The sequence below is a fragment of the Fonsecaea monophora genome (assembly GCF_001642475.1).
Source record: "Fonsecaea monophora strain CBS 269.37 chromosome Unknown Scaff3, whole genome shotgun sequence".
Lineage (NCBI taxonomy): Eukaryota > Fungi > Ascomycota > Eurotiomycetes > Chaetothyriales > Herpotrichiellaceae > Fonsecaea > Fonsecaea monophora.
In genome coordinates, this window is record NW_019173934.1 from 709,428 (window position 1) to 734,394 (window position 24,967).

Below are 24,967 nucleotides of genomic sequence, written 5' to 3' on the forward strand. Positions count from 1 at the left end.
ATTGCATCTACGCTAGCGAAGCCTTGATGTTGGACCAAAGTTGGATTGGACCTGCCAGCAGAAAGGTGTTTTACGAGATTGGACGAATTATGGGGGCATCGGGTCCAGGGGAACGGCGGGAAAAGATTCTCTTGCTGTCTCTTGGTAGCGATTGAGTAGTCACACTTTTCATTTATTGTGTGTAGTGTGCCGAGATGAACCAAATCGATGCCTGTTATTTATTACCACATAGCCTCCAGAAGATGACTGTATAGAAAATCCTGTTACATCGGACTTAAGACACGTACTCGGTACACCAGTCAGCAAAACCTGAGAGTGGGAGATAAGATAGTGAGCGAGGCTGAGCGAGGCTGCGATTTATGCACACAAACACGCCAAGAGCAGATGATTCGCCGTAGTCGGCGCGCAGCTCTCTCAGCACATGGATTTTTTGGAGCTGTGAGTTTTGCTCAGTAACAGTCATTCGCTTCACTCTATTGTCCGCGCCGTGAAATTGTCATGGCGAATGTTCGACGCGGTGCATGAAGTCAGACATGTCTTGTTGACACAGAGACCCTATTACAACGGCCAATCCAGCCATTGAAACTCGATAGTGTCCATAATGGCGGCCATCACTGCCAATGCAGTGGCTCATCAGATACCCCCGATGTCCATCCCTGCGATGCCACGTATACGACCTCCTCGAATGCTAAAGGGCGAACCTCATCCAAATCAAGGTCTCCAACCCACGGTCGTCCCCAAAAATGGCAACATCAAATGGGTTCAGGGCAAGTGGCGAGCAGGAGGTTCCAATGCGGTCAAAAATAAAGCAGCTACGCAAGACATGCAAGTTGCAAAGGCTCTTCGACATCAAACACATGGTTTAGACATCTATGCCTACCGTCATATTCGGACTAATCAAGTGGTGTACAGCTTGACGAGGACTCTGCAGGTAATGGTCACTAGTCGTGCTTGCGTTTGTGAGTCGCTAACGAGCTTCTTGTATCAGGAAACAAAAATCCTCAAGCAATTGCTTTACCACGGCAAGAAGACTGTGCCCGCGTCGGTGCGCCCTGATATGTGGACGCCATACTTTTCCATACACTTTCCGCCCACCGCCGCAGGCGCATTAGAAGGACTTTTTGCGTTCCAAAAACTCCGCGAGCTTTCGATGCAAAGACAACTATCCCCACCCGACGACTTGATTAAAGCCACACAAGAGGACATAGATATCGTGAAATCCAAGCTGGGGTCCCCTGTGACCCTTCAGGAAATGGCCGTTCGTGATGGACTCGTTGGAAAGATTCCTAAGCTTGACGAGATTCTACCTAAAAAGCTACGGGCACGAAAATTGATGGACCAAAAAGCTACCAGTGTTGCCGATGTTGCGTTTGTGCTTGACTGGATATCGTCGGGACCCAGTCCTTGGGAAAAGGTGACCATGGTGGAAACCAACCGGCTGATAAAAGCCTCGGAGATGACGAACCGAGCACGACGGCGCATCAACAAGATTCGCAAGGAACTGGAGAAAAAGGCGGCAGAGATACGAAGCCGGGCCGCGCTGGCTCTCCAGGATCTTCCCGCGCACGAACGGGCACTTCTTCCTTTGACACGCAATGCGATTCAGCAGCTCAGCATGGAGCATCATGGCATTATCCGTGGCCGTAAGCTTGATGTCTCGAACGACGAATCCCACAACGATTTAAAGGCTCCGGAAGAGTATGATTCCGCACAATTACGAGAAGAACTGAAACAGCAGAATTTGGGTGTTTTCAAGGAACGTCAACAAATTGCGAAGGCAGCGGAACAGGGAGCGATCGAGGAATGGTTCAATAATAACGAACTCCCAATCACAGAGGCTGGCTCGGTCTGGGAACATGTTTCCGCGGCCAGAGAATCAGCTCTCAAGTCATTTGATGCTCAAGACAGGCTGAATGGCTCGGAGACGCAGTCAGCAACCCTACAAACGTCTCAAAGTACAGGCGCGAACCAGGCGCATAGTACCACCACAAAGCCGGAATGGGCCAAACAAACCCGTGAGATCAAGATGTACTGGGCCGACTTAAACGACGGACTCTTCGCAGCCTCCTGGCCAGGTAACGTCGTTCATGGCGCCCTCGCGCCCTTCGGCTTGGCCAAGGCTTGGAAGACGAAACTTGGACTTGATGATGAGGGCGAATTTCCAAAGGGGAAACCACAGCAGCAATACCAAGCTGTTGTATCCAAGAGTGTGCACGTCATCGGCAGCGGAATAAATGATGGCTGGATGCCCAAAGAGATGGCGAATGGGTATACGCAACCGCCATTGTGGGAACAACCGCCGTTGACTGAGCCTGAAGAAGATATTACGGTTTATTCAACTGAGCAGGCGGAGATGGAGGAAGTTGGCGCTGCCTCACCTCAAGAGAAGGTTGCATATAGATCAGCGCCGGAGGAATATCAAGATGTGGTGGTCGAAGCCAGACCCAGAGGGTTTTGGGGACGGGTCACAGGGCTTTTTGGTCGGTGAATATCGACGCGCCGTTGGCGGGCCAGCTACGTCGAAGGATGAGGGAGATGATCACTGCAATCAGTCGGCACGGGACGAATGTAAGGGTCACTTGTGGGGGTTTGGACACATCCAGTGTCTCTCTCCGATCTTCGAAAAACACGTCTGGGCGTCGACTTCTACTGCAATCAGACAACAGGTCCCATCAAGCGATTCGCTCTTTACCTCGACCGACTCGTGGGTGGTTGGTTCTATTGAGAGCCGGTTAAGACATCCGAATACTCACTTCCTCCCTTTTGGCCACTTTGCACCGAGTATCATACCTATGTATATGTATATGTATATGCATCTGTACAACAACTATGATATGAGACCGCTCTGTACTCTGTACTCTGCACATCCATGTCTGCCATACATACCTAAGACTCGATGCTTACAGTTTAGGCAGGACTCGAAGCTTTCTTGGGAGCAATTCTCCTGTTGTGTTTGTTGTGTAGTTGAGTATATATAATCATGTCCATTGTGCTATATCCAGTATTATATATATGCCGTGCCAATCAGGCGCAAAAGGGGGTATACAACACGTCCCAAAAAGTCAAGTCATCCAAAGTCATCAATGCATAAACAGCGTATTCCTCGTACTCCAGCGAGTGTCGTCGTCTTTACAGGAGGCCAATGCTCGTGCCTTTGCTGTATTCGTCGTACAGCGTAGCAAGTGATCGTCCCTATTCACTCATTTCATCAGGTCGTATAGCAACAGTCCACGTATGCATGATGTGCGTAGTCAGGTTCGTACAGGTCGTGACGGGGTTATAAACAGCATCGTCTCCAATATCCAATGTCGCAATCCGAATAGGACAAGTCAAACCGCTTGCTGGCGCAGGAGCAATGCAGCAACGCCCTCCAAGCCGGTTTTGCCTTTCCCTTTCTCCCTCTCTTTATCTCTAGCCTTCGCAGCGAGCGCCTTTTCCACTTCGTTACGCTTGCTCAACACGCTCTTCAGAGCCCCCAGCCATCTATCCAACTCTTCCTCGCCCGGCGCACAGAATCTGTACGTCTTGTCGTCCGTAATAATTTGAAAGCAGAAATTTTTGGATTTGCTCACGGGGTCAATCTCGGCGGCATTGACAATCGAGTGCATCGGTAGAATCTTTACGGCAGCATATTCCGCTTCATTCTTGTAGAACGACAGGCTTCGGGAACGGAGTACGACCCAGATCCACTTCCACCCCTTGACGCCAGTTTTGTGTGACTTCAAAATTTGTAGATGTCCTTGCCGAACAACCCGTTCTGGGTCAGCGACGGGGTCGGACTGTGACGGGGGTTGGGATAACTGTGCATTTCCTTTGGCCTCGACCTTACCACTGAGCTGTTGTGATGAAACAATTGGTGTCAATACCGGTGGTTGTTTGGCCAGCGATGACGATGAGTTTTTCGGCAATGAACTCCCCATGGAATCCGAGAAGTCCGAGTGTGACGTCGTGAATTGTTCGTTTCCAGAATATTCCTGGAAATTGGAGGGCCGTCTTTGGCTGTTCGCTTGCAGTGATCCATGCCTGGGTCTGTTCTGTATCGCACTCGATCGACCTTCGGGGGAACCTGGAGCACGATGCATTTCATCTGCGGACATATCGGTAGAGTCATAAGTGTTTGACAGGTCACCAGCCCTACTCGAAAGCTGCGGCGCGGTAGAGGCAATGTTGTCATCTTCATCGGTCCTTGCTTCTGAGCGGATATACATGGTCCAGTCCTCCGTGTCTGCCTCAGATATGCCGCGAAAATGATAGTTCTTCGACGGGGAGAACACGCCAAATACATGTTCGGTGTGTACTTTTCGGACGCGTGCAACAGCCGTGACTTCGGACAAGGTAATGGAAGCTTTGAGATCAGTCTCGTCGGGATTTTGGTAGACGGACAAGAGGTTCGGCCTCAGGACAAGGTAGGCCGGCTTCCATGATGGTTTCCAGGCTCCTTTGTTTTTTACCCGCCAATGCACTTTCCCGCTCTTGATCACACGGTCAAAGCAAAAGCTCCCATTCTGATCAACTGGCGAGAAGACGGCAAGACCTAGATGGCCCGATTTGTAGGATGATTGAGAGGGAAAGGCGGGTGGCATCCGGTTCGGAGAAAGCTGGGGTGTATCAAAAGCAGGCCGAGCGGGAGTTGACGGGCGCAGAGGAGAGGTTGCTGCCATGATCGAGAGAGGAGAATGCTGGACTTTAGAGGAAAGCTGGCAACCATCAATCCGCGCGTGTAGGCGGGCGGCGTCACTATTATATCATTCCATGCGGTGAAGATCAATGGCTCGTGATGCCAGACGTAGGGTAGGCCGCCGCGTGCAGAGGGTGGGTTGCAGCTGCAGGAACGCGGGGAAAAGGGTCTTTTCGAGGCCAACTAAGCCCAACAATAGCTGGGCAGGCTCAAACAAGGGTGTTTCAAAACATCACGATTGAAGGTTGATCGATTGGGATGAAGTTCTCAGAGTCATGAGGCCATTATTGTAAGCAATTCGAAACCGAGTCGCAAGTTGAAGTGGCTGTAGGCAACAGGTTCAGGGTGGTTGGCGGCCACTTGTTTATGCTGGTCATAATTCGCTTGTCAAGTCAACAAACTCGTCGTTAGTTCTGTGGCAAATGGAGGCTGGGTGGGAGAGTGAGAGAGGTGGCAGACTTCTGAGGGGAAGGGATGATTATTGGCCTCTTTGGAACTGGCGAGTCTAGCAGCTCCGAGAGGCAATTCTTAGGCCACGCCAACTGAGCCTTGGCCCCCTGGAAATTATCCGCGTTAGTCTTTAGGTGAGGTGTCGGCGTACTCGTAGATGCTCGGTACTGTCGGGGGCAACTTTAAAGCCTCCTTTTTCCTCCCGGGCAGGGGGGGAACCCTGAGTCAACCAGCTAAGTGCCTATTGGTAAGTATATTTGGGCACGATATTTGGCCACTCTGGAGATTGAGGAGCATCTTGACAAAAAAAAAAAAAAAGAGGAAAAGGAGAGTCACCGAGGGTAGTAATACTGTCAACATCAGTAATCATCTTGTCTTGTGACTGCTGGTCATATGTATTCTTGAGAGTGCATCTCTGCGAGGAAGCCCCCGGGTTGACCTGCGATATGATTGTGATACACATCCATCAAGTAGTGCTGTTGGGAAATGAGTTTGATGATATCGCTGCCACCAGTTGCTATACTGAGTGGCCAGTATTAGTACATTTCTCGATATGTAGGTGTCTTGGCAGCTACGCAACCTCAGTGGCTCCTCAGTGGCCCAGCTGCGTCCGGTAGTGGTTTCTGGTCCCTGGCGGCCGTCGTGCTGTGGATCACCAAGTGTCTGCAACTTCAAGCCAAAAGTCCTTTTCTCCTCTCCCAACGTCCATGAAGAGCCATATCTGTCCTCATACTTTGTTGAATCAACGCAGTGAGCCCATTATGTTGCTTTGGTATCGCTCAAGATAATCCTATTGCGCCATTCGATCCGGTCCTGAGCTTCCCCTGGTTCTGTGCGCGCTCATCCCTATCAGCTGCCGTCTCCAACCCTACACGATATCCAGAACTTTGGCCGCCTGCGAGGCAACTGGAAATCCATCCAGCACGGAAATACACGAGTCCACTCGAGGTCCCAAGTTGACATTCGATGACGATTGCATGTCCGCGAGATAAAAGTTTGGAAGCAGCGCGGAAAGCCCTCGTTCGTCCGAGGTAGAAGTCCCTAATAATGGGGTTTGCACAGCGCCTGTATAAACGCCTACCTGCACTTTACACGTCGCCTACTGTAGACGACTACAAGCATGAAAAGCCCAAGACGCTTTCGAGATTATCCTTCTTCCGCAGGCGCATCCGGCTAAAAGGCAACTCGTCTATATCGATTCCATTGGGCTTCTTACTCCTTTTTCCCAGCTTGGTTGTCTTAATCATCCTCATTCTCGTCATAAAACATCCTAACTCTCCGGGACGAATATTGGTCCCGGCTGGCACGCCTCCTTCAATACGGTATGCCCTCAGTCATCCCTCTTGTCCTGGTTGAATATTTCTTCTAACGCCTCAGCAGAAAAATAAGCGAAAAGCACGATCGAGTATTTGCGACGGGATGCCTGAACCCCGAAGACGCCGCGAAACAACCACGAGCCAACGCGGCTTTTGTTGTCCTTGCCCGGAATAAGGAGCTGGAAGGAGTCATTCAATCAATCAAAAGCATGGAAAGACATTTCAACCGATGGTTCCATTATCCTTACGTTTTTCTCAATGATGGAGAATTTGAACAGGAATTCAAAGACACTGTCACCAACTACACAAGCTCCCCTGTGGAATTCGGCAAGATTGATCCTTCGATGTGGGGATATCCGGACTGGGTAGATCATGAAGTTGCAAAAGAGGGAATTCGCAAACAAGGAGACCTCGCAATCATGTATGGTGGCATGGAGAGCTACCATCACATGTGTCGCTTCTACTCGGGATTCTTCTACAAACACGAGCTGTTGGACAAGTACGAATGGTACTGGCGGCTGGAACCCGAAATCAAATACTTCTGCGATATCACCTACGATCCTTTCATTGAGATGGCCAAGGCCAACAAAACCTATGGTTTCACCATCGCCGTCAAGGAACTGAAGGAAACTGTACCTAATATCTTTCGCTATGCCTCAGCTTACAAGCGCAAACACAACATCAAGTCTCAGGGTCTCTGGGAGATGTTTATCGAGCCCCAGCCTGAAAAGGAAGCTTCTGCGGACGACAGAAGAGCCAAGACACTGCCGAACGAGATCCTCCAGACCGAACCTGGCCATCAAAACATCGAGGACATCGACGGCGAAGCAATGGAGGGCGAGAAATATAACATGTGCCATTTCTGGAGCAATTTCGAGATTGCACGCTTGGACTGGTTCAGAAGCAAAGAGTACAATGACTTCTTTGAGATGATGGACCGGAGCGGAGGATTCTGGATGGAAAGGGTGGGTTTTCCAGAACTATATCGTCGAACTACGCGTGAACTAACTTTGACACAGTGGGGAGATGCCCCGATACACTCTCTCGCGGCGGGAGCCCTCCTGGCTCCTCGTGATATCCACTATTTCCGCGACTTTGGCTATCGCCACACGACTATCCAGCACTGTCCCGCGAATGCGCCAGCCCGACAGCTGCCGAGAATCCCTTGGCTAGAAAAAACCACTGAGGATGAGAAGGAAAGACAAGAAGAAGACGAGTACTGGGCGACCCCAGATCCTCCCAAAGAAAACGGCGTCGGGTGTCGGTGTCGATGCGACACTGACATTCGAGACGTGGAAGGAAAAGAAGGGAGTTGTCTCGCCGAATGGGTAGAAGTCGCTGGTGGTTGGGCTTCCCCTTGACCGAAAAAGCTAAGGGCGGCACACAATTGGCAATGGTAGAGCAAGATGTTTTGATTAATGCATGGCAGCTTGGCGTTGGTGTCCTTCCATGAGATTTGAGAGACGCTACATTCTGGCGTCGGAACAGCACGGTCTGTGCCGTGTAAGGAATATCGGAATGACGCTTGGATTCAGAGGCACACTGTCTGGGTTTGTTCTCAAGAGTACAGAACATATTACCTCGAGCATCTGAAAAAGCAGAGTGATGCAAGAAGAAAGGAAGAGCTGAAGAGACGAAGGAGATGTCGATTCAGCAAGGGAAGCCGACCTGAGAAGAAGGTACTGGCTATCAAGGCTGTTGGCATTCAGGGATGGACATCTTGCCGACTGCTGATGCTGACAGCACAGCTGGTGTCACGAGTTGCATTGGGGCCTGGGGCCGTTCTATAATTGGGTTAGGTTGGGCGAAGGTGGAAGAACCCATCCATATACCCCATGGGATTGAAGTGTATGGTTGGGCTTGTGTGAATACAAAATATACCGCTTTAGCATACCAGCCAACGGAGGCGGATGATCCAAATGGAGACAACAAGGCTGGAGCCTACTTGTATGTGCAGCCTTGCTTATCAAAGGTGGAGCTTGCAGAGAGGCACCCACGGCGCTACAGCGCCTAAAGGGCAAAGTGTAGCGTGGAGGGGCAGGAACCCAGGCGTCCGGCGTGCATGGGCGCGTCTGCGGGGTTCCTGCTTTTGTCTTATCCATCATTGCCTGGCATCGACCTTGGATACACTGTTTGGTGCCTAACTACCCTCTGCCTGCCTCCATTCTCTCCCAACCAACTGCTTTAGACTGCTTCTATCTCCCTGTCAATGTGAACCTTCCCTTCAACGCTCTCATGTACCCAAACTGATGACCGTACACTGCCTGAACCGGACTCGTCCCACTGCCCACGCAGAATCACCTGGTCCCGGGTCTCATTCGTTGAACCACGGAATTGAACGACCCAATCCATCAGAAGTCGCAACACTGTTGAGACCTCCGGGAAGGAGTTCTGGAGCATTTTCACCTCTAGTAGTAGGTTCACTGCAAGACATCGTTCCGTTCTCCATCGACCGGCCCAGAGGATCATATCCCTGGCATCGTCTCCTGTGCACGCATGGCACAATATGACTGACATGTTTGAGCACAACCGCAGCACGACCTTTCGAAACGAAGTGGCACCGTCTTCACCCCCCGCAGACACTGCTTCACACCAGTTCGACCTCAGATATCCGGAGATTCCCCTACATCTCTCACTTGACTCTCTGCTCGAACATTCGTCCTCCTCCTCTTCCAACTCCATAAGAACCATCGGTACGATGCCACCGCCTGAACCCGACCAGAGTTCCCTAGACGACAGCTGGGCCTCCCTTGCGGACGCTGAGTCCTCGAATGAAGACGACCTGCAATCCGAGCATACCGACGTGGGATCTCTCCTAGATGTGCATAGTTCAGATGATATCCAGAGCGTTTCTGATGAAGTCCCTATCCACGACGATGCCTTATCAGATGGAGATGGCCTCGAAGACACTCTCACTGAAGATTTAAGCCGACAACCCATCCTAAATTCCCCTCCTGAGCGAGAATATGTCTGGCATCAGCAGCCCCTTTTCCTTCCCAACGCAGTCTGTTCGGAACAGGACATGAATCAAGATGTCAAGGGTCCCATCGACACATTTACAACCATTCGACCTCTCTCTGAAGGAGAGGCTCGAAGGCTGCCTCATGGTGGTCAAAGAGATGGAGAAATGCCGAGATGCTTCAGCGTTATTCGAATGCCTACATTGGAAAGTGGTCTAGACTTGGACGTCCATAACTACTTTAAGGTTCTCCTACTGGGCCACCATGTTGAACAATTCAAGCCAGAACTTCAGAGAAAACTCGGGGATGTTTTAGTATCGCGGCCTATGGCATCCCATAATCTCAGTCCAACCTCTGTTTCGAGGTATCATCTGGTACCGAACACTTTTGGGCCTGGAGCAGAACCAGATTTCGCCGACCTTATTGCAATCGACAAACTGATTGACTTTGAATGTTATGATCTGGTTCAGTCATCCAGTGGTCTCGGCCAGCAGGAACAGTTGACGCTTCGCAACAGCCAAACACGCTCAGAAATTGGTTCATTGTGGAGTGGCTCTAGATTTGTGGTGGACAACCCTCGATGGACTCTTCCGGATCTTGCAATCATTTGCGTTCATCTCGACGATGCGGGTAACATGAACAGTTCCAGTCGCAACATGATTTCCTTTGTGGAAAGACAGGGCATACCTAAGGTCCTGATCCGAATGGATCGGGGCTTGGAAGGCGATTATCGAGGCTGTGTGACATCCGATTCTCTACACGAATGTATTGAGACGATACCTCTGCGCTCATGGTCGGTGCAGCACAAGATCTCCCCACAGTTACCACTGGACATGGCGGCATTCTTGAACTTGGATGCTGCAGCCCTCAACAAACACATTGCGTATGTTGTTTCGATCGCTGAGAGAGCTCGTGTTGCCGAGATCGATGGCTTGAACTCCTTGTCGAAAGAACCTAACGAGAAATCTCCAACCAAAACCTGCCTGCTCCCACAAGTCAGTGCTTCATTCATTAAGAATGTTTTCATCGTCCTATGGATCGTCGGCGTGTACAGCTTTCTGGGCTTCCGATTATGGCCGATATTGTCGGACCCAACCTCGGGTGTAATTCCCGGTGACATTGTTGCCAGTTTCACCGCAAAAGAACAACCACCTTCAGCAGGAAGGGAACTATCTATGTCGACATCCGCAACTTTTGCTGACTGTTCAAAGGAGGAAAATCATGCTGCTCAACAACTGCTAGACATTGCTTCGCTTAACGTTGTCCCTGCTGTTGCAGATGACGCACTACATTTCCAAGTCGGGGTCGCAGGGGAAGGTCAATTGCTAGTCAAATTGCCCAAGGTCGCTTTGAGTCGCAAGAAGCGCTCTCCCTTGTCGATTGAGCTCAAGCGCAAGAACCAGACCGTCCCTGCAACTGTACAGGAGCTCTTTGAAGGGGTTTTCCGTGTCCAATTGCAGCCATATGATGCTTATGGCGATATTGAAGTCAACCTGACCATCAGGAAACCTCAAATCAGCGAACTGATCACTGTCTCCTTTGGCCCTCAACCGGCTTCCGAATATCAGCATTTCAAGGCACTATTTGGCATGTTGAGCGGACGTGCCCAAGAGACGGCGAGCAGCGTTTTTGATTCCTGGAAGGCAGTGCGAGAAGGACAAGTCATGGATGCTTTCAGTTCTTTTCCGAAGCTTGCTAGCGCCGGAAGTCAGGGACAGAAGTTGCTCAATAGAGCATGGCATTTTTTGAACATGTCGGCATTTGCCGATTTCCAGTCATGGTTGAGAACGGAAACAAATATTCTACACGGTGATGTGGTGCGCATGACGCAGCACTACGCTCTTCCAGGTAAGAGGTTTAGCGACATGCTGTCCGACAGACTCTCGAACGCTCGCCTGGCGTTATTTGATATGGCTGAGGCCGTTGATATTCAGCGATTTTCACCGCCCATTGGCAAGAAAGCCATTCTTCGCCAGCTAGCCGCTGCACAAGAAAGAGCAAAGCAGATTGTGACCAAGGCAGCAAGAAAAGTTCGTGCGTCAAAAGCACAGGCCTAATCCCGTATTGTGGCGAGCAGCGAATGGCATGACTGGTAGCGGCGTTTGAAGAATATCCATATTTGTATGCATGGGACAAACACCAGGAGAGCTTCATGGGTCGGTTCAGGGTGGTTGGGTAGGCGGCGAGTGACTGGCGATTTGGGGCAAGGATGTCACCGGCTGAGGGACAATGTGCTGGTTATGAGCAACGAAATATACCCAGAGAGATTAGCAGTTGAACATGCTGGTGTTCAGCGAACACATCGAATGGACCAGGCATTATTTGAGCTTTATTCGATATTTATTGTCTGCCGGAGCTGCGTGCTCGTTAACCAAGTATCTGTATACATATTGAGAGAGCCTCGCAAGACTGGTCAACGAGGCTGACGGGTGTTGCTATTTCAGGGTGGTGCACCGATAACTTTGCACTAACCAATTTAGGAAAGGCCGTGTTTGGCCCCAGTCAGAGCCTTGTTTCGGACCTTTCGTTGCCCTAGAATCAACCACCACCACCACCACAACCTGCTCCTCCACTCGCTGAGACCTCATCTTCGTTTCTTGACATTGTTACACTTTCCCCTGTCATTCTCTAACCTCAATCCGTCTCTCTTTATCGTACAGTAAGCGCGTCAGTTGTTTCTACAGCCTCACTATCTGTCGCCTCCTGTTGCTCTCCGCCAACCCCTTGGGACGATTCCCACCCATTACGACATCTATCCTCACTCCGCTTGATTGCCCGCTACAATACACCTGATTCTTGCCTGTGGGATTTGGTATTGAGCCTTGTGTTATCTCGAAACTCCCTCGAATTCGCCTGCCCGAGCGCACTTGGCCCAAGATGGGCTTCGGGTCCTTCGAGTCGATATGCAGACAATCTGCGCTACCTCTTTGTTACATCCTGGGTCCTCCCGCCGAGTTTACAGCAGCTAGAAACCCTGTCCTGCTGCCGGGATGCAGTGCGCGATCCATCGAACTAGGCAACACGATCATTTTCCAAGCCGCCACCGACTTTGCCCATATTGCCGCCCTCTTCATGACCGCCATTATGATCTTCCACGTCCGATCTAAATTCACCGCGGTCGGGAGAAAAGAGATTTTGACATTCTTTTACATATACAGCCTATTGACCATCGTCAGCCTGGTGCTAGACGCAGGCGTGATCCAGGCAACGACTGGGAGTGCCTATCCCTGGTTCGTGGCGGTGCAGAATGGCCTGGCCACCGCGTTGTGCACGAGTCTGTTGATCAATGGGTTTGTTGGGTTTCAGCTGTACGAGGACGGGACCACACTCTCGGTTTGGCTGCTGCGACTCGTCAGTCTGGTCATGTTCATTATCAGCTTCGCTGTCAGTCTGCTCACTTTCAAGAACTGGGCCGGGTTGTCGCCGACCAACACGACGGGGCTTTTCATCGTTCTGTACATCATCAACGCCATCTTTCTCGCGGTATATTTTGTCATGCAGGTCATCCTTGTTGTCAACACTTTGCAGGATCGGTGGCCACTAGGTGACCTCGCTTTCGGAGCATTTTTTTTCATTATCGGCCAAGTCATCCTATATGTGTTTGGCAAGAGAATCTGCGAGGGTATTAGCCACTATCTGGACGGCCTGTTCTTCGCCACAGTATGTAACCTACTGGGAGTCATGATGGTGTACAAGGTAAATGATCCGTCAAACATGGCCAAATTGATTCATATGTGCTAACGTGCGACTTTTAGTACTGGGACAGCATCACTAGAGAAGATCTCGAATTCAGTGTCGGCACAAAGCAAGGCCATTGGGACGTCAAAGAAGCCCTCCTCGACCCTTCGAGTGAAGACTACCGAACGAGTCTTTATGGAGGTGGTAACGCCCCTACAGGGAGGGAATCCGTGTACGATGCCAGCAGCATGAGCATGGACTATGCGCCGCAAGTACCGGCGCACTTTCATCAACATCCTTCGATTGGCCACCAATACGGCAGCCAGCAGTCTCACGGACAGAGTCACCACTACTCTTCAAGCCGAGATCGGTTGTCGGCCTATGGACATTTGACTGAAGGAAGACAAAGTTATGGAGACATCAGACGACTGGGGAACTATGAGGACTACTCGGAGGCGCAGACGCAGCGTTCGGGACTGAGGAGCCGTGACGGCGCGAGAGAACGGGAAAGGGAATACGCCTATTGACACGGAGTTGTCTGTATCTTTGCAGGCGCTCGAGCGAGAGGTGATTGACCCCTTCCCGCCTTGGGCCATTGTAGTTGTGGGTGGTAGATATTTCCATCACACTTTTGTCGTGGTCCGAGCGGGTTGAATTTTTTTGTTGATGTGAAGGAGCTTGACGCAATCAATACATATAATAAAATAGACAGCCAGCTTCCTTTTTGGAACATGGCGCTAATGAGATGAATCAAGACATGGACGCGAGGATTGGCGAAAGGCGAAAGGCGAAAGGCCAATGGGAGAAAAAACGAGGAACATGACCTACCTGGTAGTAAGTAAGTAAGTAGTATTATTCTATGTATCTATACATCTGCAAGTATTTTTTTGTCAGTCCCCCGGGTTCGGCTGGAGTGAGGGAGGAAGAACTAGACAGCCAGTCAGTCAGTCATTCATTCAGTCATTCGTGGTGGTTGAGAGGGTGTCGATATACGTATTGCCTAGTATATATGTATAGTAGGTATCTACTCTGTTTGGAGTCATGCGTGGGAGACGAATTTCGCCATGTGAGCCTCCCTACCCTCTCCCTCGGCCCATCTCCCTCACTCACACCACTCACACTTTTCATACTTCATGCTTCATTGTAGTCGTCAAATTCCATTGCCACCCACTACCATTCCCTGCCCCTTGCCAGCCAGCTCTCACAACCAGCCAGCCAGCCGCATTGCATCTCCTCGGTTGTGAAATCCACCGGAAAACACACCCTTTCCCTTATAACGTGCCCTCTCCTGCCGCCGGATTTCACCTGACGTGGAATTGAAACTCGTCCCCCCGGTCGAGGTAGACGACTTTGTCGGAAAGGCCGGCCTTGGTGATGGCGTCCTTGAAGTCCGAGAGCGGGGAGAGGAAGACGTCGTAATCACTGCGTACAACATAAAAAAAGAGGGGGTTGAGACCGTTAGTTTCTTCAATCCAAGAGAGTGGATGGATGGGACAATCTCTCTCCACTTGTATGTGATGGACTTTCAGCTCGGGCGCTTCAAAGTCCCAGTTCGATGGGATGAAGGGGGTTCTTTCCGATGAAGGCAAAAACACGGCTGGAAGTGAAGAGAGAGGAACAGCCCTCGCCTGCTGTCTTGTGCAGACACAACAAAACTCCTCGTAAAAGAAAATCGAGACTTACTCGTAATGAATCGGCACTGTAACCTCCGGTTGCACCAGCTTCACCAACTTGACCCCTTGTTCGGCGTCCATGGTAACCATCAGCAAGGGCATATGCGGACCCGGTACGGTGGTCCCGCCCAAATGAATCAGCATCAGATCAATCGGTTTACCCGCGTGAGTGTAGAGCTCAGGGATCTTCTCCAGCTCAGAGACATAGAGCGTGTCGCCCGAGATGTAAATCCGATACCCGCACTCGAAGTCGGAGCCTGGCCCAGAGGCTGACGAGTCTCCGGTGTATCCGAGTTCGAGCATCCAGCCGTTGGTGGGTGGGATCGCCCCGAGGATGTCGTTCGCTTTGGCGACGAGGCCGTCCCCGACGTGCTTGCCGGGCATCCCCGTCACGCGAAGCTGCGCTTGTCTCTTGGGTATAGAGGACGGGGTGACATTCACTAATGTACTCTCCCACGCGTCAAGGGGTTGCACTGCTGTGAAGGCTTCACCGTGTCCTTTGTGTGTCAAGTGCTTGTGTGCGTGGGGGGTGGTGAGAATGGGCAAGTCCCGACGTAGTGAAGCTTCGACCACCTGGTCAAAATGGTCGGCATGATAATGCGACAAGAGGACAAGGTCAATATGCGGCAAGTCGTGCAAATCGACCGCCGGGTTCGTCTTGCGGGTGCCCCTTACACCGGGGCCCAGGTGGACGTGGTCACCAGCATGTAAGAAGTTGGGATCTGTCATGAGTCGCAGACCCTCCCACTCCAAAATTGTGGTTGCCGTCCCGACAAAGAACAGCGAGGCATTGGTCCCAGCCGACTCCGCCGAGGTTTGTGGAGGATATGTCTGGCTTGACTTGGCGGGAGGGAGATGTTCCTTCAACGTCGCTCCTTGAGCAGCATTTCTGATAGGACTTTGTTTCTTGGAGGTGTCGATGGTGATGCTCGCCTCGGGGGCCATTGTAGGTGTAGACTTACACACACACACACACGCAGGATCTTGGATATGCGATGCTCGAGGTCGTGTCTAGTCGTCTTTGATAGATGCCGCGACTGTAAACAAAACATCGAACCCGGAGCCCAAGTGATTTGACTGCATTTAGAATGACGCTGGCATGACGACACGTGCAGGAAACGAACTCCGAGTCGCCCGCTTCCACCTGTAGACAGTTGGATTGAGTAAGGATAGACTTCCTAATGAAGCCCCGAAGACTTGCTTCTTCAGGTCTAGGGGGTGTACTGGGGGGGAAGCAACTGGATATCTCGGTATCCGTGTAAGGTATGTTGCAGCCTACCTTTTTGGATAGAACAGGCAATGGGGTTCGGAGTAAAGATTTCGCAGCAGCTGGACCCCGAAGACTCGTCTGGTACTTCCAGAAAGACTAGCACAGACTCTTCTTGGGCGAGCTTGACTCTGGATATCACTAGACATGCGGCCAGCGACATCCACTCAAACAATACTGGGTGACTGTGAGGCGAGCAGAGCCCAGGTTTCGTGGAAGGATGGATGGCACTGCAAAAAGTCCTTAATATCGCATCACAATGTCTGCGAATTCGCAATGCCCTCCTCCCGAGAAGCGAAGGCCTGATACCAGACAGACAACTCATTATCCGCAATGGTCTTGTCAAAAGCATGGCGATCGACTGAGCATATGATGTGGTAACAGCTTTGTGGGATAAGAGTCATAATCAGAAGAGTCTTTTCACTGACACAGACATTGAGTGTTAACCACTGGGGATATGTCGAATGTGTTTGTTCGGACTTGTCATCCCTCTCATCGATACGAGTGAAGGAGGTTGTCTGTGGAGAGATCCATGCACGATGCACACCCAGACGGCGACAAGCAAACAGGATCTGTAGATCGTGCGGGTGACGAGATGAAGCAACCCGCTTTGGGCACAAATATTTCTCACCAAGGTTGGAACAACTTGTCTTCGGGCATTCTCCTCACCCAGAACGTCGAAGCAACGCCGGCATTGGAGTGGCACCAATTCAGAGCTGGTGTCACTTATCTAGATTCTTAGTGCACAAATAGAATCTTCGAAATAGAAGTATCTCAGATCTAGAAATGAGCACTGCCATTAGGAGGTATAATGCTTAACACACGAGTTCGTCACAGGGGTGGTCCAGATCTTCTTAGAGATATCCAGGCCAAATCAGGAATATCATAGGAACGCATAGTCGGGTATGGATTGTGAATAGATCCTAGTCCATGTGAGGTGCTGTACCACAGGCAAACATGTGTGTGCAAGACGCCCTCACGTGAACTTCTCTGGACACAGCCTTTCAGTCTGGAAGAATTCTCCAGGCCCTCAAAGAGGCGAAGAAACGAGGAGGGTACGCCATGAAGGTGTCTCAACATCTAAGTGGTCAGAAACATAGTCGTGCAAAAGGCCTCTGGTTACCAAGCCATTAGAGGTGACTTGAGCTGTGGAGTTGAGAAGCAGGGTAGCAGTGAGCCGTCACCTCTGGGTCGGCATATCTCCAAGCAAAGGTCTCTCCTTTGGGACTTTCTCGAAACAGTATTCAATGCACAGAAAACCAACAGTGGCGAGAATATGGCTGGATTCAGACCAGACGAGGTCTGGGTTCATTCTGGAGAGCTGCAAGTCAATATCAAAAGGTTCTCTTCGGCTGCTGTGACGGATCGTTGAATGATACCGTCGCAGTGTGGGCCAGCAGGAAGGCCTGATGATGAGTGATGCCGTCGTTCAATCCCGTCGTGCAGGCGGATCATCGCCCTTCCAGACAGAAAGAACCGGCCACAATCAAGAACGACACGGTAAGCATTCCACCAGTGCTCCGGGCAGAACAAGATCCTTGGCGAGCAGAGCCTTTGAAGACATCCTCTGTCCAACTCACATTAGGTCTCCACCGAGACCGCGTTGGTGGAACCAAAGAATAGGGTGACCGTGGTCGGAAGAAGCGAGCCCGTCAACTTGAGAACGAGGTATACTCCGTACTCGTAGTGAAGCATTTCGCTTCACTTGGTTCCGTCCCTTGTAGGCGGAGTGATTCAAATTTTGGTTAGCGAGTGCCAATGCGGGCTCGTGGAGAGATGTTCATCGTGTTGACCAGGGTCAAAGAGGCAGTGAGACTCAGGTGCGGATTTTGATTCCTCGCTGTCTTTCCATTTCCAGGTCATGACGCACAAGCCCAACGAGGAACGAGTAGGATAGCTCCAAGGAACACATTTACAATCAAAGCGGGCTCCCCGAAACAACATGTCACCTCAACGGATGACGGCAGATATTCCAGCTTTCGTGTTAGAAGGAGCAAGGAGCGACATGGACACAACTGCAGGAGTTCCGTGTTATCATGAGAGTGGCGTCGGGCAAAGAGAAGCGGAAGATGGCCGAACAGGTGTGGTTCCCCCTGGGTCAGTGGCATACAGATACGAGATGCGTCCCATCATGACAAGCTCCCGGGTCCAGCGTAGCCCCAAAAGAAACAAGGAGAGGCGTCGAGGCCTAGTCTCGCCGAAAAAGATGAATTGCCTTGTCTCTGTGCCTCACAATAATGGTGGTGCAGCCTCCTTTTCTCCACGTAGCAACGTGCAGCAGACCTTGTAAAGTTGTTGCCTTGAAAAGTCACGAGCCAGGAGGACTGGGATGCAGTCGGGAATTGACACTAATGAAGTCACGAATGGAGGAGAGTGTGTCACTGTGTCGTAAACCACAATAGACGAATAGGACGCCAGTGGATATCAGGCTACGGTTGAAGCCTGCAGTGCCCAAAGGACCGGAGTACATGGACGAACGCACAGCAGCTGGTGAGGTGTACTCCAGCAGTAGTCAAGGCATCGGTCGAGCTCAAGCGACAGGAAGAAACAAGCCCCGAGGGGGGATGACAGGCTCAAACTCGGCGGGTCTTGGGGCTTGGTTCTCGTCGGTGGCCGGCGAAGTCAGAGAATTGGATGATCTTGGCTCGAGTGTGGACTTTGGGAACAAATTAAATCAGCCTCAAAGTCGAACCGATGGAGAAAGGGAACAAGGCAAAGATGGGCAACAATGGATTGTTGGGCCTGGTTGGTGGCAGCAAAAATGGTTGCAGTAACGCGGAGGGAAGCGGGCAGCGCGAAGGAGACGCGCAGGCGTGTCATATTTCACCTTCGATTTCACTTTGTTCACCTTTCCACGTCCAACCTCACAGCACTCTTCCGAAGACAGGGGATCAATAGGCGAATTGGCGGACCAGGCAGAGAGAATGGGCTCAGCAAGTGGAGCAACCATCCGAGAAAAAAGCGCCAGAAGATTGGGACCAGAGGAGGAGGGCATAGAAATGAAACAATATTACGAATACAAGCACAACAGAAGGAGAAGGGCCAGCCACTGCAGACTGCAGGCGGGCGGGAACGAAGGATGACGAAGACAAATAATGATAGACAAGCGACCCCTTGACGGTGCTAGTCGTTGATGGGGTGGTGACGGTGGTTCCGATGCCGCCGCCGCATGCAACGATAATATCCAAAAGGATTTAGGAGGGGAGAAAGAAAGCGGGATTGTCCAGGATCGAGAGATCACGTCACAGTAGGAGGACCTCGTACTCGTAGGAGGGCTGTCTGCTAGAGCCCGATGCGAGATACGATGCAGTAGCAGGTTGGTTGGATGCTTGGTCGGTTCATTTGTGTGCCTGCGTACCCTCATGACCCCTTTGGTCACTCTGCATTATCCATCATATGCCCTGCGAGAATGAAATGGAGCTACATCAGTTCCCCTTTGACAGAGTCCTTTGGATATATCACGAGTCCTTCGTACTACCAAGTAGTAGTAGGTAAACCGGCAGGCAGCCACAGGTTGTTTCAGGGAAAGATTTGACAAAAGAAACCCAAACACAAATCTCGTCAAATGACACAGTCTGTGTCATTATCACCACTATTGGCCTTACCTTGACACCCTCGTCTCTCATCACCTCGTCAATCACTCCATCACCACCACCAATACCCTTGGTGCCACTGAGCCGCCGTGTTCGCTCAAAATGTGATCAGCATACTCGGTGCCTCTAGCAACCTCGTACGGAGTTCTAAAGTGCCTGGCGGTGCCCTCGGTTCTTGTTATCTCACCTGGGCCCTGCTCAGTCGTCGAAATTGGTCAATGTTGATCCTGAAACCTGCCACCCGACCTTCTCGCTTCCGTCGGCTTCCCGTCCACTGTTCAGTGCAAGTCATGAAGGACCTCGACTTGGAAATATGGAGCCACGGAGCCCCGTGTTAGAATCTTTTTTCTGCTCGAGGAAAGTCCCAAGTTACTCGTGGCACGCTTGGCTGCAGTTCTCGCAATGTCGTGTGATTGGCTCGCAGCTTCGAACGCCGCATGGCAAAAATGCGAAACAGACATGGCTCGGATGATGGTGGCCACGGTGGCTCAGATGGTTTCGCAGAAAAGCGGAGGGTCTCCATCAGGTTACCAGGTTGCCTCTTTGTCGACTCCATGCTGATGCTGAGAATGCATCGCACCGCTTCGCTTGCCTCTTGGGTCAGACAAGGAAGAGACAAGGAACAAGTCCAGATTTCAGCTACTCGTACGAGTTACTCCCGTCCTCCTTATTGGTTCAAAGATGCTGTTCAGTCCCAAGGACAACGAAATAGGCCTCCACCACTTCCGTTCTTTCCTTACCGGACTTGCCCTAGAAAGCCATTCTACTTGATGTTTACGCTTGTCTTTGAATGTCCAATTCCGGGTACGGAGTAGCAAACTTACACGCGTCCGCAAGTCCTTGACATCTGGTTCCATCTTTATCAAAATGCCTCTGCAACCTCTTACTCGTATTTCAGACAAAGTCTGTACGAGGAGCTGCTGGTAGGTAACCAAAAGGGGTGATTGAAATGATTACACTCTACGCCATTCCCGCGCGTTCTACTCGTAGATGTTCAGCTGGGATGGACAGATGAGCATTTTCGTCTTCGTTGCCTGCCTGGCCTGCTGTGGACTCTGGCCAACATCCATGCCATGTCCTGTCTCCCACTGGCCCTGGTATCACCGAAACCCCATCTGATGATTTCAAGGATCGGACTGTATCCACGGCTTTCAAACGATACTCGTAACTACGAGTATCTCGCACCTAGATACTATTACGACGCATCAGCACCGCCTTCAGCAGTAGAAGGTGATGGGGCCACAGCGCCCTCCCCTTCCCCTCGTAGCTCCATGAATCTATGTGGCATTCGTGCTTTCTTTACCTCACGAGTAGTCACGACCCCGATGGTCCACAAAATTGTTCTCGGCTAACAAGTCAAGATAAAAAAAAATACTCGTAATCCATGATGTTACCTCATTATTAGTGTTGGTAAATAATTTTCGTGTTGCATACTTCCATATCTTTCCCGTGTGATCGACTCCAAAGATTTGCACATCTTGCTATCTCCATCTGACCCAGACTGCCAGCCCCACGTTCAACTTGGTCGTTGCTTTTCTCACGCACTCTTATCCCAAAGAAGTTGTTTGACGTCCTGCACGGCCACTACTCTGCCCCCTTGCCCAATCACATCTCCAAATATAACCAGCCAAGGCCTGATCATGTTACCCGCAAAGCGTTTTCACGCCTGCCAACATTGGCTCGATCCGGGAATGTCAAGTGTCTCATTATTACTCGTATCGTACTATCTTGCCACATCAGATCCTCTCGCCTTTGGCCTGGTGCCGCACCGATCCATCGAGAAATTGAGGATTGATGCCACTACCGCGGTGACCCTAGACCCAAGTCGTAGGGGTTACTGTGGTCCGAAAGACTCCAATCAGAATGGAATGCTGATGGAGAAAGAAGAGAGATCAGCGTCAAGAGGAAACAAGTGTCCCATTACCTTCCTTGCCTTGTCTTGCGGCAAGCTAAGTTTCTTGTGCTCTACCTATCTGCCTATCTCAAAAGCTCCACCGGTCAAAGTTCTCAGGATTTCAAAGGGTCTGACACAATAGGGCGCAGGTTGACGAGTCTTCTTTCCAGAACGGGAACTTAGTTGTGGCGACCCGGTCTTTCAAGGCTTGGATCGTCCTTGATCGTAGCTGAGGGATAGCTGGCTGGAACTCGGGGCCATCTCTTCTGTGTGCCTACAGTATCGAGTATTTTGCAATTCCCCTTAAAAATTTCCGTGGGTTTAGTTGGCATCGTGTGGCCAAAAGGACTCAGAACGGTGGACGGAGTGTCGGACTACTGCTACTACTAAGCCTGGAAAGTGCAGTGTTACTCAGGCATTACTTTGTGCCTTTTGCCTGACCAGCCGCACTGCCTACGACTATGTAGGTACTCGTACTGCTGGGCGAGCTTCGGCACCCAGCTCGTCGACGCCTACCGCTTATCCGCCGCTCGTAATCTGCAGTAGCAAGTTGCAGCAAGCCAACTAGCAAAGGGAAGCCCTGCTAGTCCACAAACAACCAAATGACTTTTGAAGCCACCACCTTATGAGTACTACTACTCGTCCGGACCATTGAAATGTGGTCATCATGCGAAACTGCCCTTTCGGGGGCGGGAGACCAAGACGATCCTCCAATAATAGGGTCGCCCCGGGGGAGCTGCTGTTTGCCCGGGCGCCCACTGTGCACGCGCGGTAAGAGGCCAGCCGAAAATTCCAAACCATACCAGGTAGCGTTTGCTGGTGGCCCAAGGTCGGCTTCCAGGGGTTTCCCCCAACCAGAGTTATGAGTGTGTGTGAAATTCTGGCGAGTCCGAGTGGCTGCATCCGGTCTAGGCGTAATTTTTTCTTTTGGCCTTCCCTTGTCTGGCACGGAGGGGCGCACGGAGACCTCACCCTCGGCTTGTCTTCCCACTTAGAAAAGACACGGTGACCTGCCATGGCTCATTGCCTGCCTGGAGAAGCCGGGATCCAACCTCAGGGCTTGTTCAACTCGCTAAATGTTTCTCGATGACAGGGCTCCTTACCGAATACTTTGTGCCCGTAGGCCGTGGCCCGTAGTTAGAGGCTCCTGGACCCCCGGGCCCCAGGCTGCCCCCAACTCAGCTGGCAGCTTCCACTACCCAATTCCGTTCAGATCACCATCTGATGAGCCATTCTGAAGGCGTCGTCCGACCAACCGATGCTCACGTCCAACCCTTTGATTCCATTTAGCGTTCATTTCCCGGCTTGTTGCTCATCGATGGCATTTTCAGGCAGGCAGTCCGCACAAATGCAGCCCCCCCAGGCGCAGCTCAGCAGCCACGGAGCGGCGACACGGCGACCTTGTAACGAAAGTCTTACCCGTCCGTCTCCATCCTGGAGCGAGATTATTCATTCAACACTCGTTCGCACCTTCTCACCTGCACCAACTAGCTTCCTTGCCCTCCCCTCCCTTGCCTTCCTCACCCTGTGCTTGCGCTTGACCTACATACGCCATCCAGCCCAGCCCAGCCCCGCCCCAGTCTTCTCAACTTGGTTGCTGTTTCTTTGTGTGCCTCGGAAACCTCGTACAAAGTTATGTATGTGGATGTCCAAGCTCCTACGTCGCTCCTCCCCCTTGGCCCTGCCTTGCCTTGCCTCGTAAAGTTATGCTGCTAACTGGTTAGTCCGGCCAGAGTGTCAGAGTGTCTCAATTTTATTCTGCTGGAGCTACCCAGTCTCCGTGCCTCCTCCTGTAACCCCATTAACCACCAAGCATGTCCCCCGTGCCTCGCCTCGCAACGGGACTCCATCTTCATCATGTATCCGGAACTTGCGGTGGTATTTTGTCATATCATCGGATGGCTTCGCTGCACTTTCAAGACTAGGGTGGGTTTGCATCAACAGCCCCCTCTCCCCGAGGCGAAGGCGAATAAGATGATGGCAATGACAGAGACCACGGCCCCATCCACTCATTCTTCCCCCTATCAATCCCTTGCGAGGCCCCTTTGGACCTCCCCAAGGCTTTGAAAATATGTAGGTACTATGTATGTTAGGACCACCAGTGACCCCCTTCCCACACACGACATGATGAAAATACCTAGTCACCCGTAAACCATGTCACTAGTACTGACCAGTCGTGCAAGTCTCTTGAACCCTGTTACTTACCTTTGATAGACCACTCCACACGGGCAAAGCAACATTATTCAGTGCACTTGACTGCACTGCACCACCAGAACCACCCAGCACAGCCCAAGGGGGAAGGGAAAAAAGGCTAAAACTTTTGGATCGCTGGCACGCTGATGCTGATACGATACATTGATGCCGAGCTAAATGCGGTCAAGTTTTTTGTTCAGCTGCTACTCGGTAGTCTCCATGGTCCCCATCATCGTCCCATCACCATGGATGGAATTGGCGGTGGCCATTTTAACATCTTTTTTCTTCCCTTCCCCTTGCCCCCCCTCCTGTCTCGCTTTGGCATGCCCGGCGATTCATTGCTCATCACCGTGACATGACCTTGTGCATGACCACAACCACAACCATGACCTTGATCAGACCTTGACCTGGACCTTAAACCCAGGGCCGTTGAACACACTTTTTGACCACCCCCGTTTGCCCGTTTCCCGTTGGCTTTTTCCCTGGCCGCCCCCCCTTTCCCACCTAACCAAACCAAACCAAACCAAACCAAACCAAACCGAACCAAACCCCCATCCCCATCCATCATCATCATCCTAGGCCATCCTTCTTCTTTCCAAAACATCCCATCACTCTTTTTGACTGTAAACTTGTCCTCCGCCAGCCAGCCCGTCTTAGTCCACTTTGGCAATCATTGCGCCAGCGTGCGCCAGTCTGCTCCTGTCGCTCCATCTTTTTGTCCCTAATACTCCTTTCTTATTGGCTGGCCACAGCGCGTACCCAGCCCGCCGTCGTAGCTTCCCTTCCACTTCTGCGGCTTGCCTGGCCCTTCTGACTACTGCTTCGCTCCTGCTCTTCTTTTTTCCCTTCCCCCCCTCCCCCTCGCTCTTGCAGTCGTCTCCGTTTCCCTTGCCTGCAAACTACTGGGTTCAACCGGACTCGTCAACCTTACGACGGGGAAAAAAGGGCCCTTGACGGTTTTACAGCCGAGCCTCGAACCGCCTTCGATCCAAGACAAGGCCCCGGTGTTCCTGGGAAAGTGAGTTACGGCGCGTCCATGCCCGATGCAGGCTCTGATGGGCGAAAAATACAAGATGATCCTTTCCATCGGTCCAACTGCCTGGTGCCGCCACAAACTCTGGCTGCCGAAGGGTACGTTGCTCGGCTGACTGCTTTCGTCGCGTGGATTCAAGTCATTAATCACGGTTCTTGTCGTTCTTGATTGCTCCAGTGTATCATCATCCTGTCCCCTCTGATTGAGTTGGGCCGGGCTCGGACAGTCACTG

The 24,967-nt window shown here is 51.4% G+C and overlaps 6 protein-coding genes across 6 annotated transcripts; 4 read left to right on the forward strand and 2 right to left on the reverse strand.

The window, feature by feature from the left end:
* Positions 1-601: 601 nt before the first annotated feature.
* AYO21_00960 (hypothetical protein) lies at positions 602-2,488 on the forward strand (the record flags this gene model as incomplete). Its single annotated transcript, XM_022650947.1, has 2 exons — positions 602-931; positions 989-2,488. 2 exons carry the CDS (start codon positions 602-604, stop codon positions 2,486-2,488), a joined length of 1,830 nt encoding a protein of 609 aa, XP_022516950.1.
* Positions 2,489-3,329: 841 nt separating this feature from the next.
* Positions 3,330-4,661, reverse strand: AYO21_00961 (hypothetical protein; the record flags this gene model as incomplete). Its single annotated transcript, XM_022650948.1, has 1 exon — positions 3,330-4,661. The coding sequence occupies one exon, from the start codon at positions 4,659-4,661 to the stop codon at positions 3,330-3,332; it is 1,332 nt and encodes a 443-aa protein (XP_022516951.1).
* Positions 4,662-6,175: 1,514 nt separating this feature from the next.
* AYO21_00962 (hypothetical protein) lies at positions 6,176-7,805 on the forward strand (the record flags this gene model as incomplete). Its single annotated transcript, XM_022650949.1, has 3 exons — positions 6,176-6,450; positions 6,509-7,409; positions 7,464-7,805. The coding sequence occupies 3 exons, from the start codon at positions 6,176-6,178 to the stop codon at positions 7,803-7,805; spliced, it is 1,518 nt and encodes a 505-aa protein (XP_022516952.1).
* Positions 7,806-8,950: 1,145 nt separating this feature from the next.
* AYO21_00963 (hypothetical protein) lies at positions 8,951-11,461 on the forward strand (the record flags this gene model as incomplete). The annotated part of the gene is made up of 1 exon (XM_022650950.1): positions 8,951-11,461. The coding sequence occupies one exon, from the start codon at positions 8,951-8,953 to the stop codon at positions 11,459-11,461; it is 2,511 nt and encodes an 836-aa protein (XP_022516953.1).
* Positions 11,462-12,281: 820 nt separating this feature from the next.
* Positions 12,282-13,609, forward strand: AYO21_00964 (hypothetical protein; the record flags this gene model as incomplete). The annotated part of the gene is made up of 2 exons (XM_022650951.1): positions 12,282-13,100; positions 13,160-13,609. The coding sequence occupies 2 exons, from the start codon at positions 12,282-12,284 to the stop codon at positions 13,607-13,609; spliced, it is 1,269 nt and encodes a 422-aa protein (XP_022516954.1).
* A 774-nt stretch (positions 13,610-14,383) lies between these two features.
* On the reverse strand, positions 14,384-15,700 carry AYO21_00965 (hypothetical protein; the record flags this gene model as incomplete). The annotated part of the gene is made up of 2 exons (XM_022650952.1): positions 14,384-14,504; positions 14,766-15,700. 2 exons carry the CDS (start codon positions 15,698-15,700, stop codon positions 14,384-14,386), a joined length of 1,056 nt encoding a protein of 351 aa, XP_022516955.1.
* Between the last annotated feature and the right edge of the window lie 9,267 nt (positions 15,701-24,967).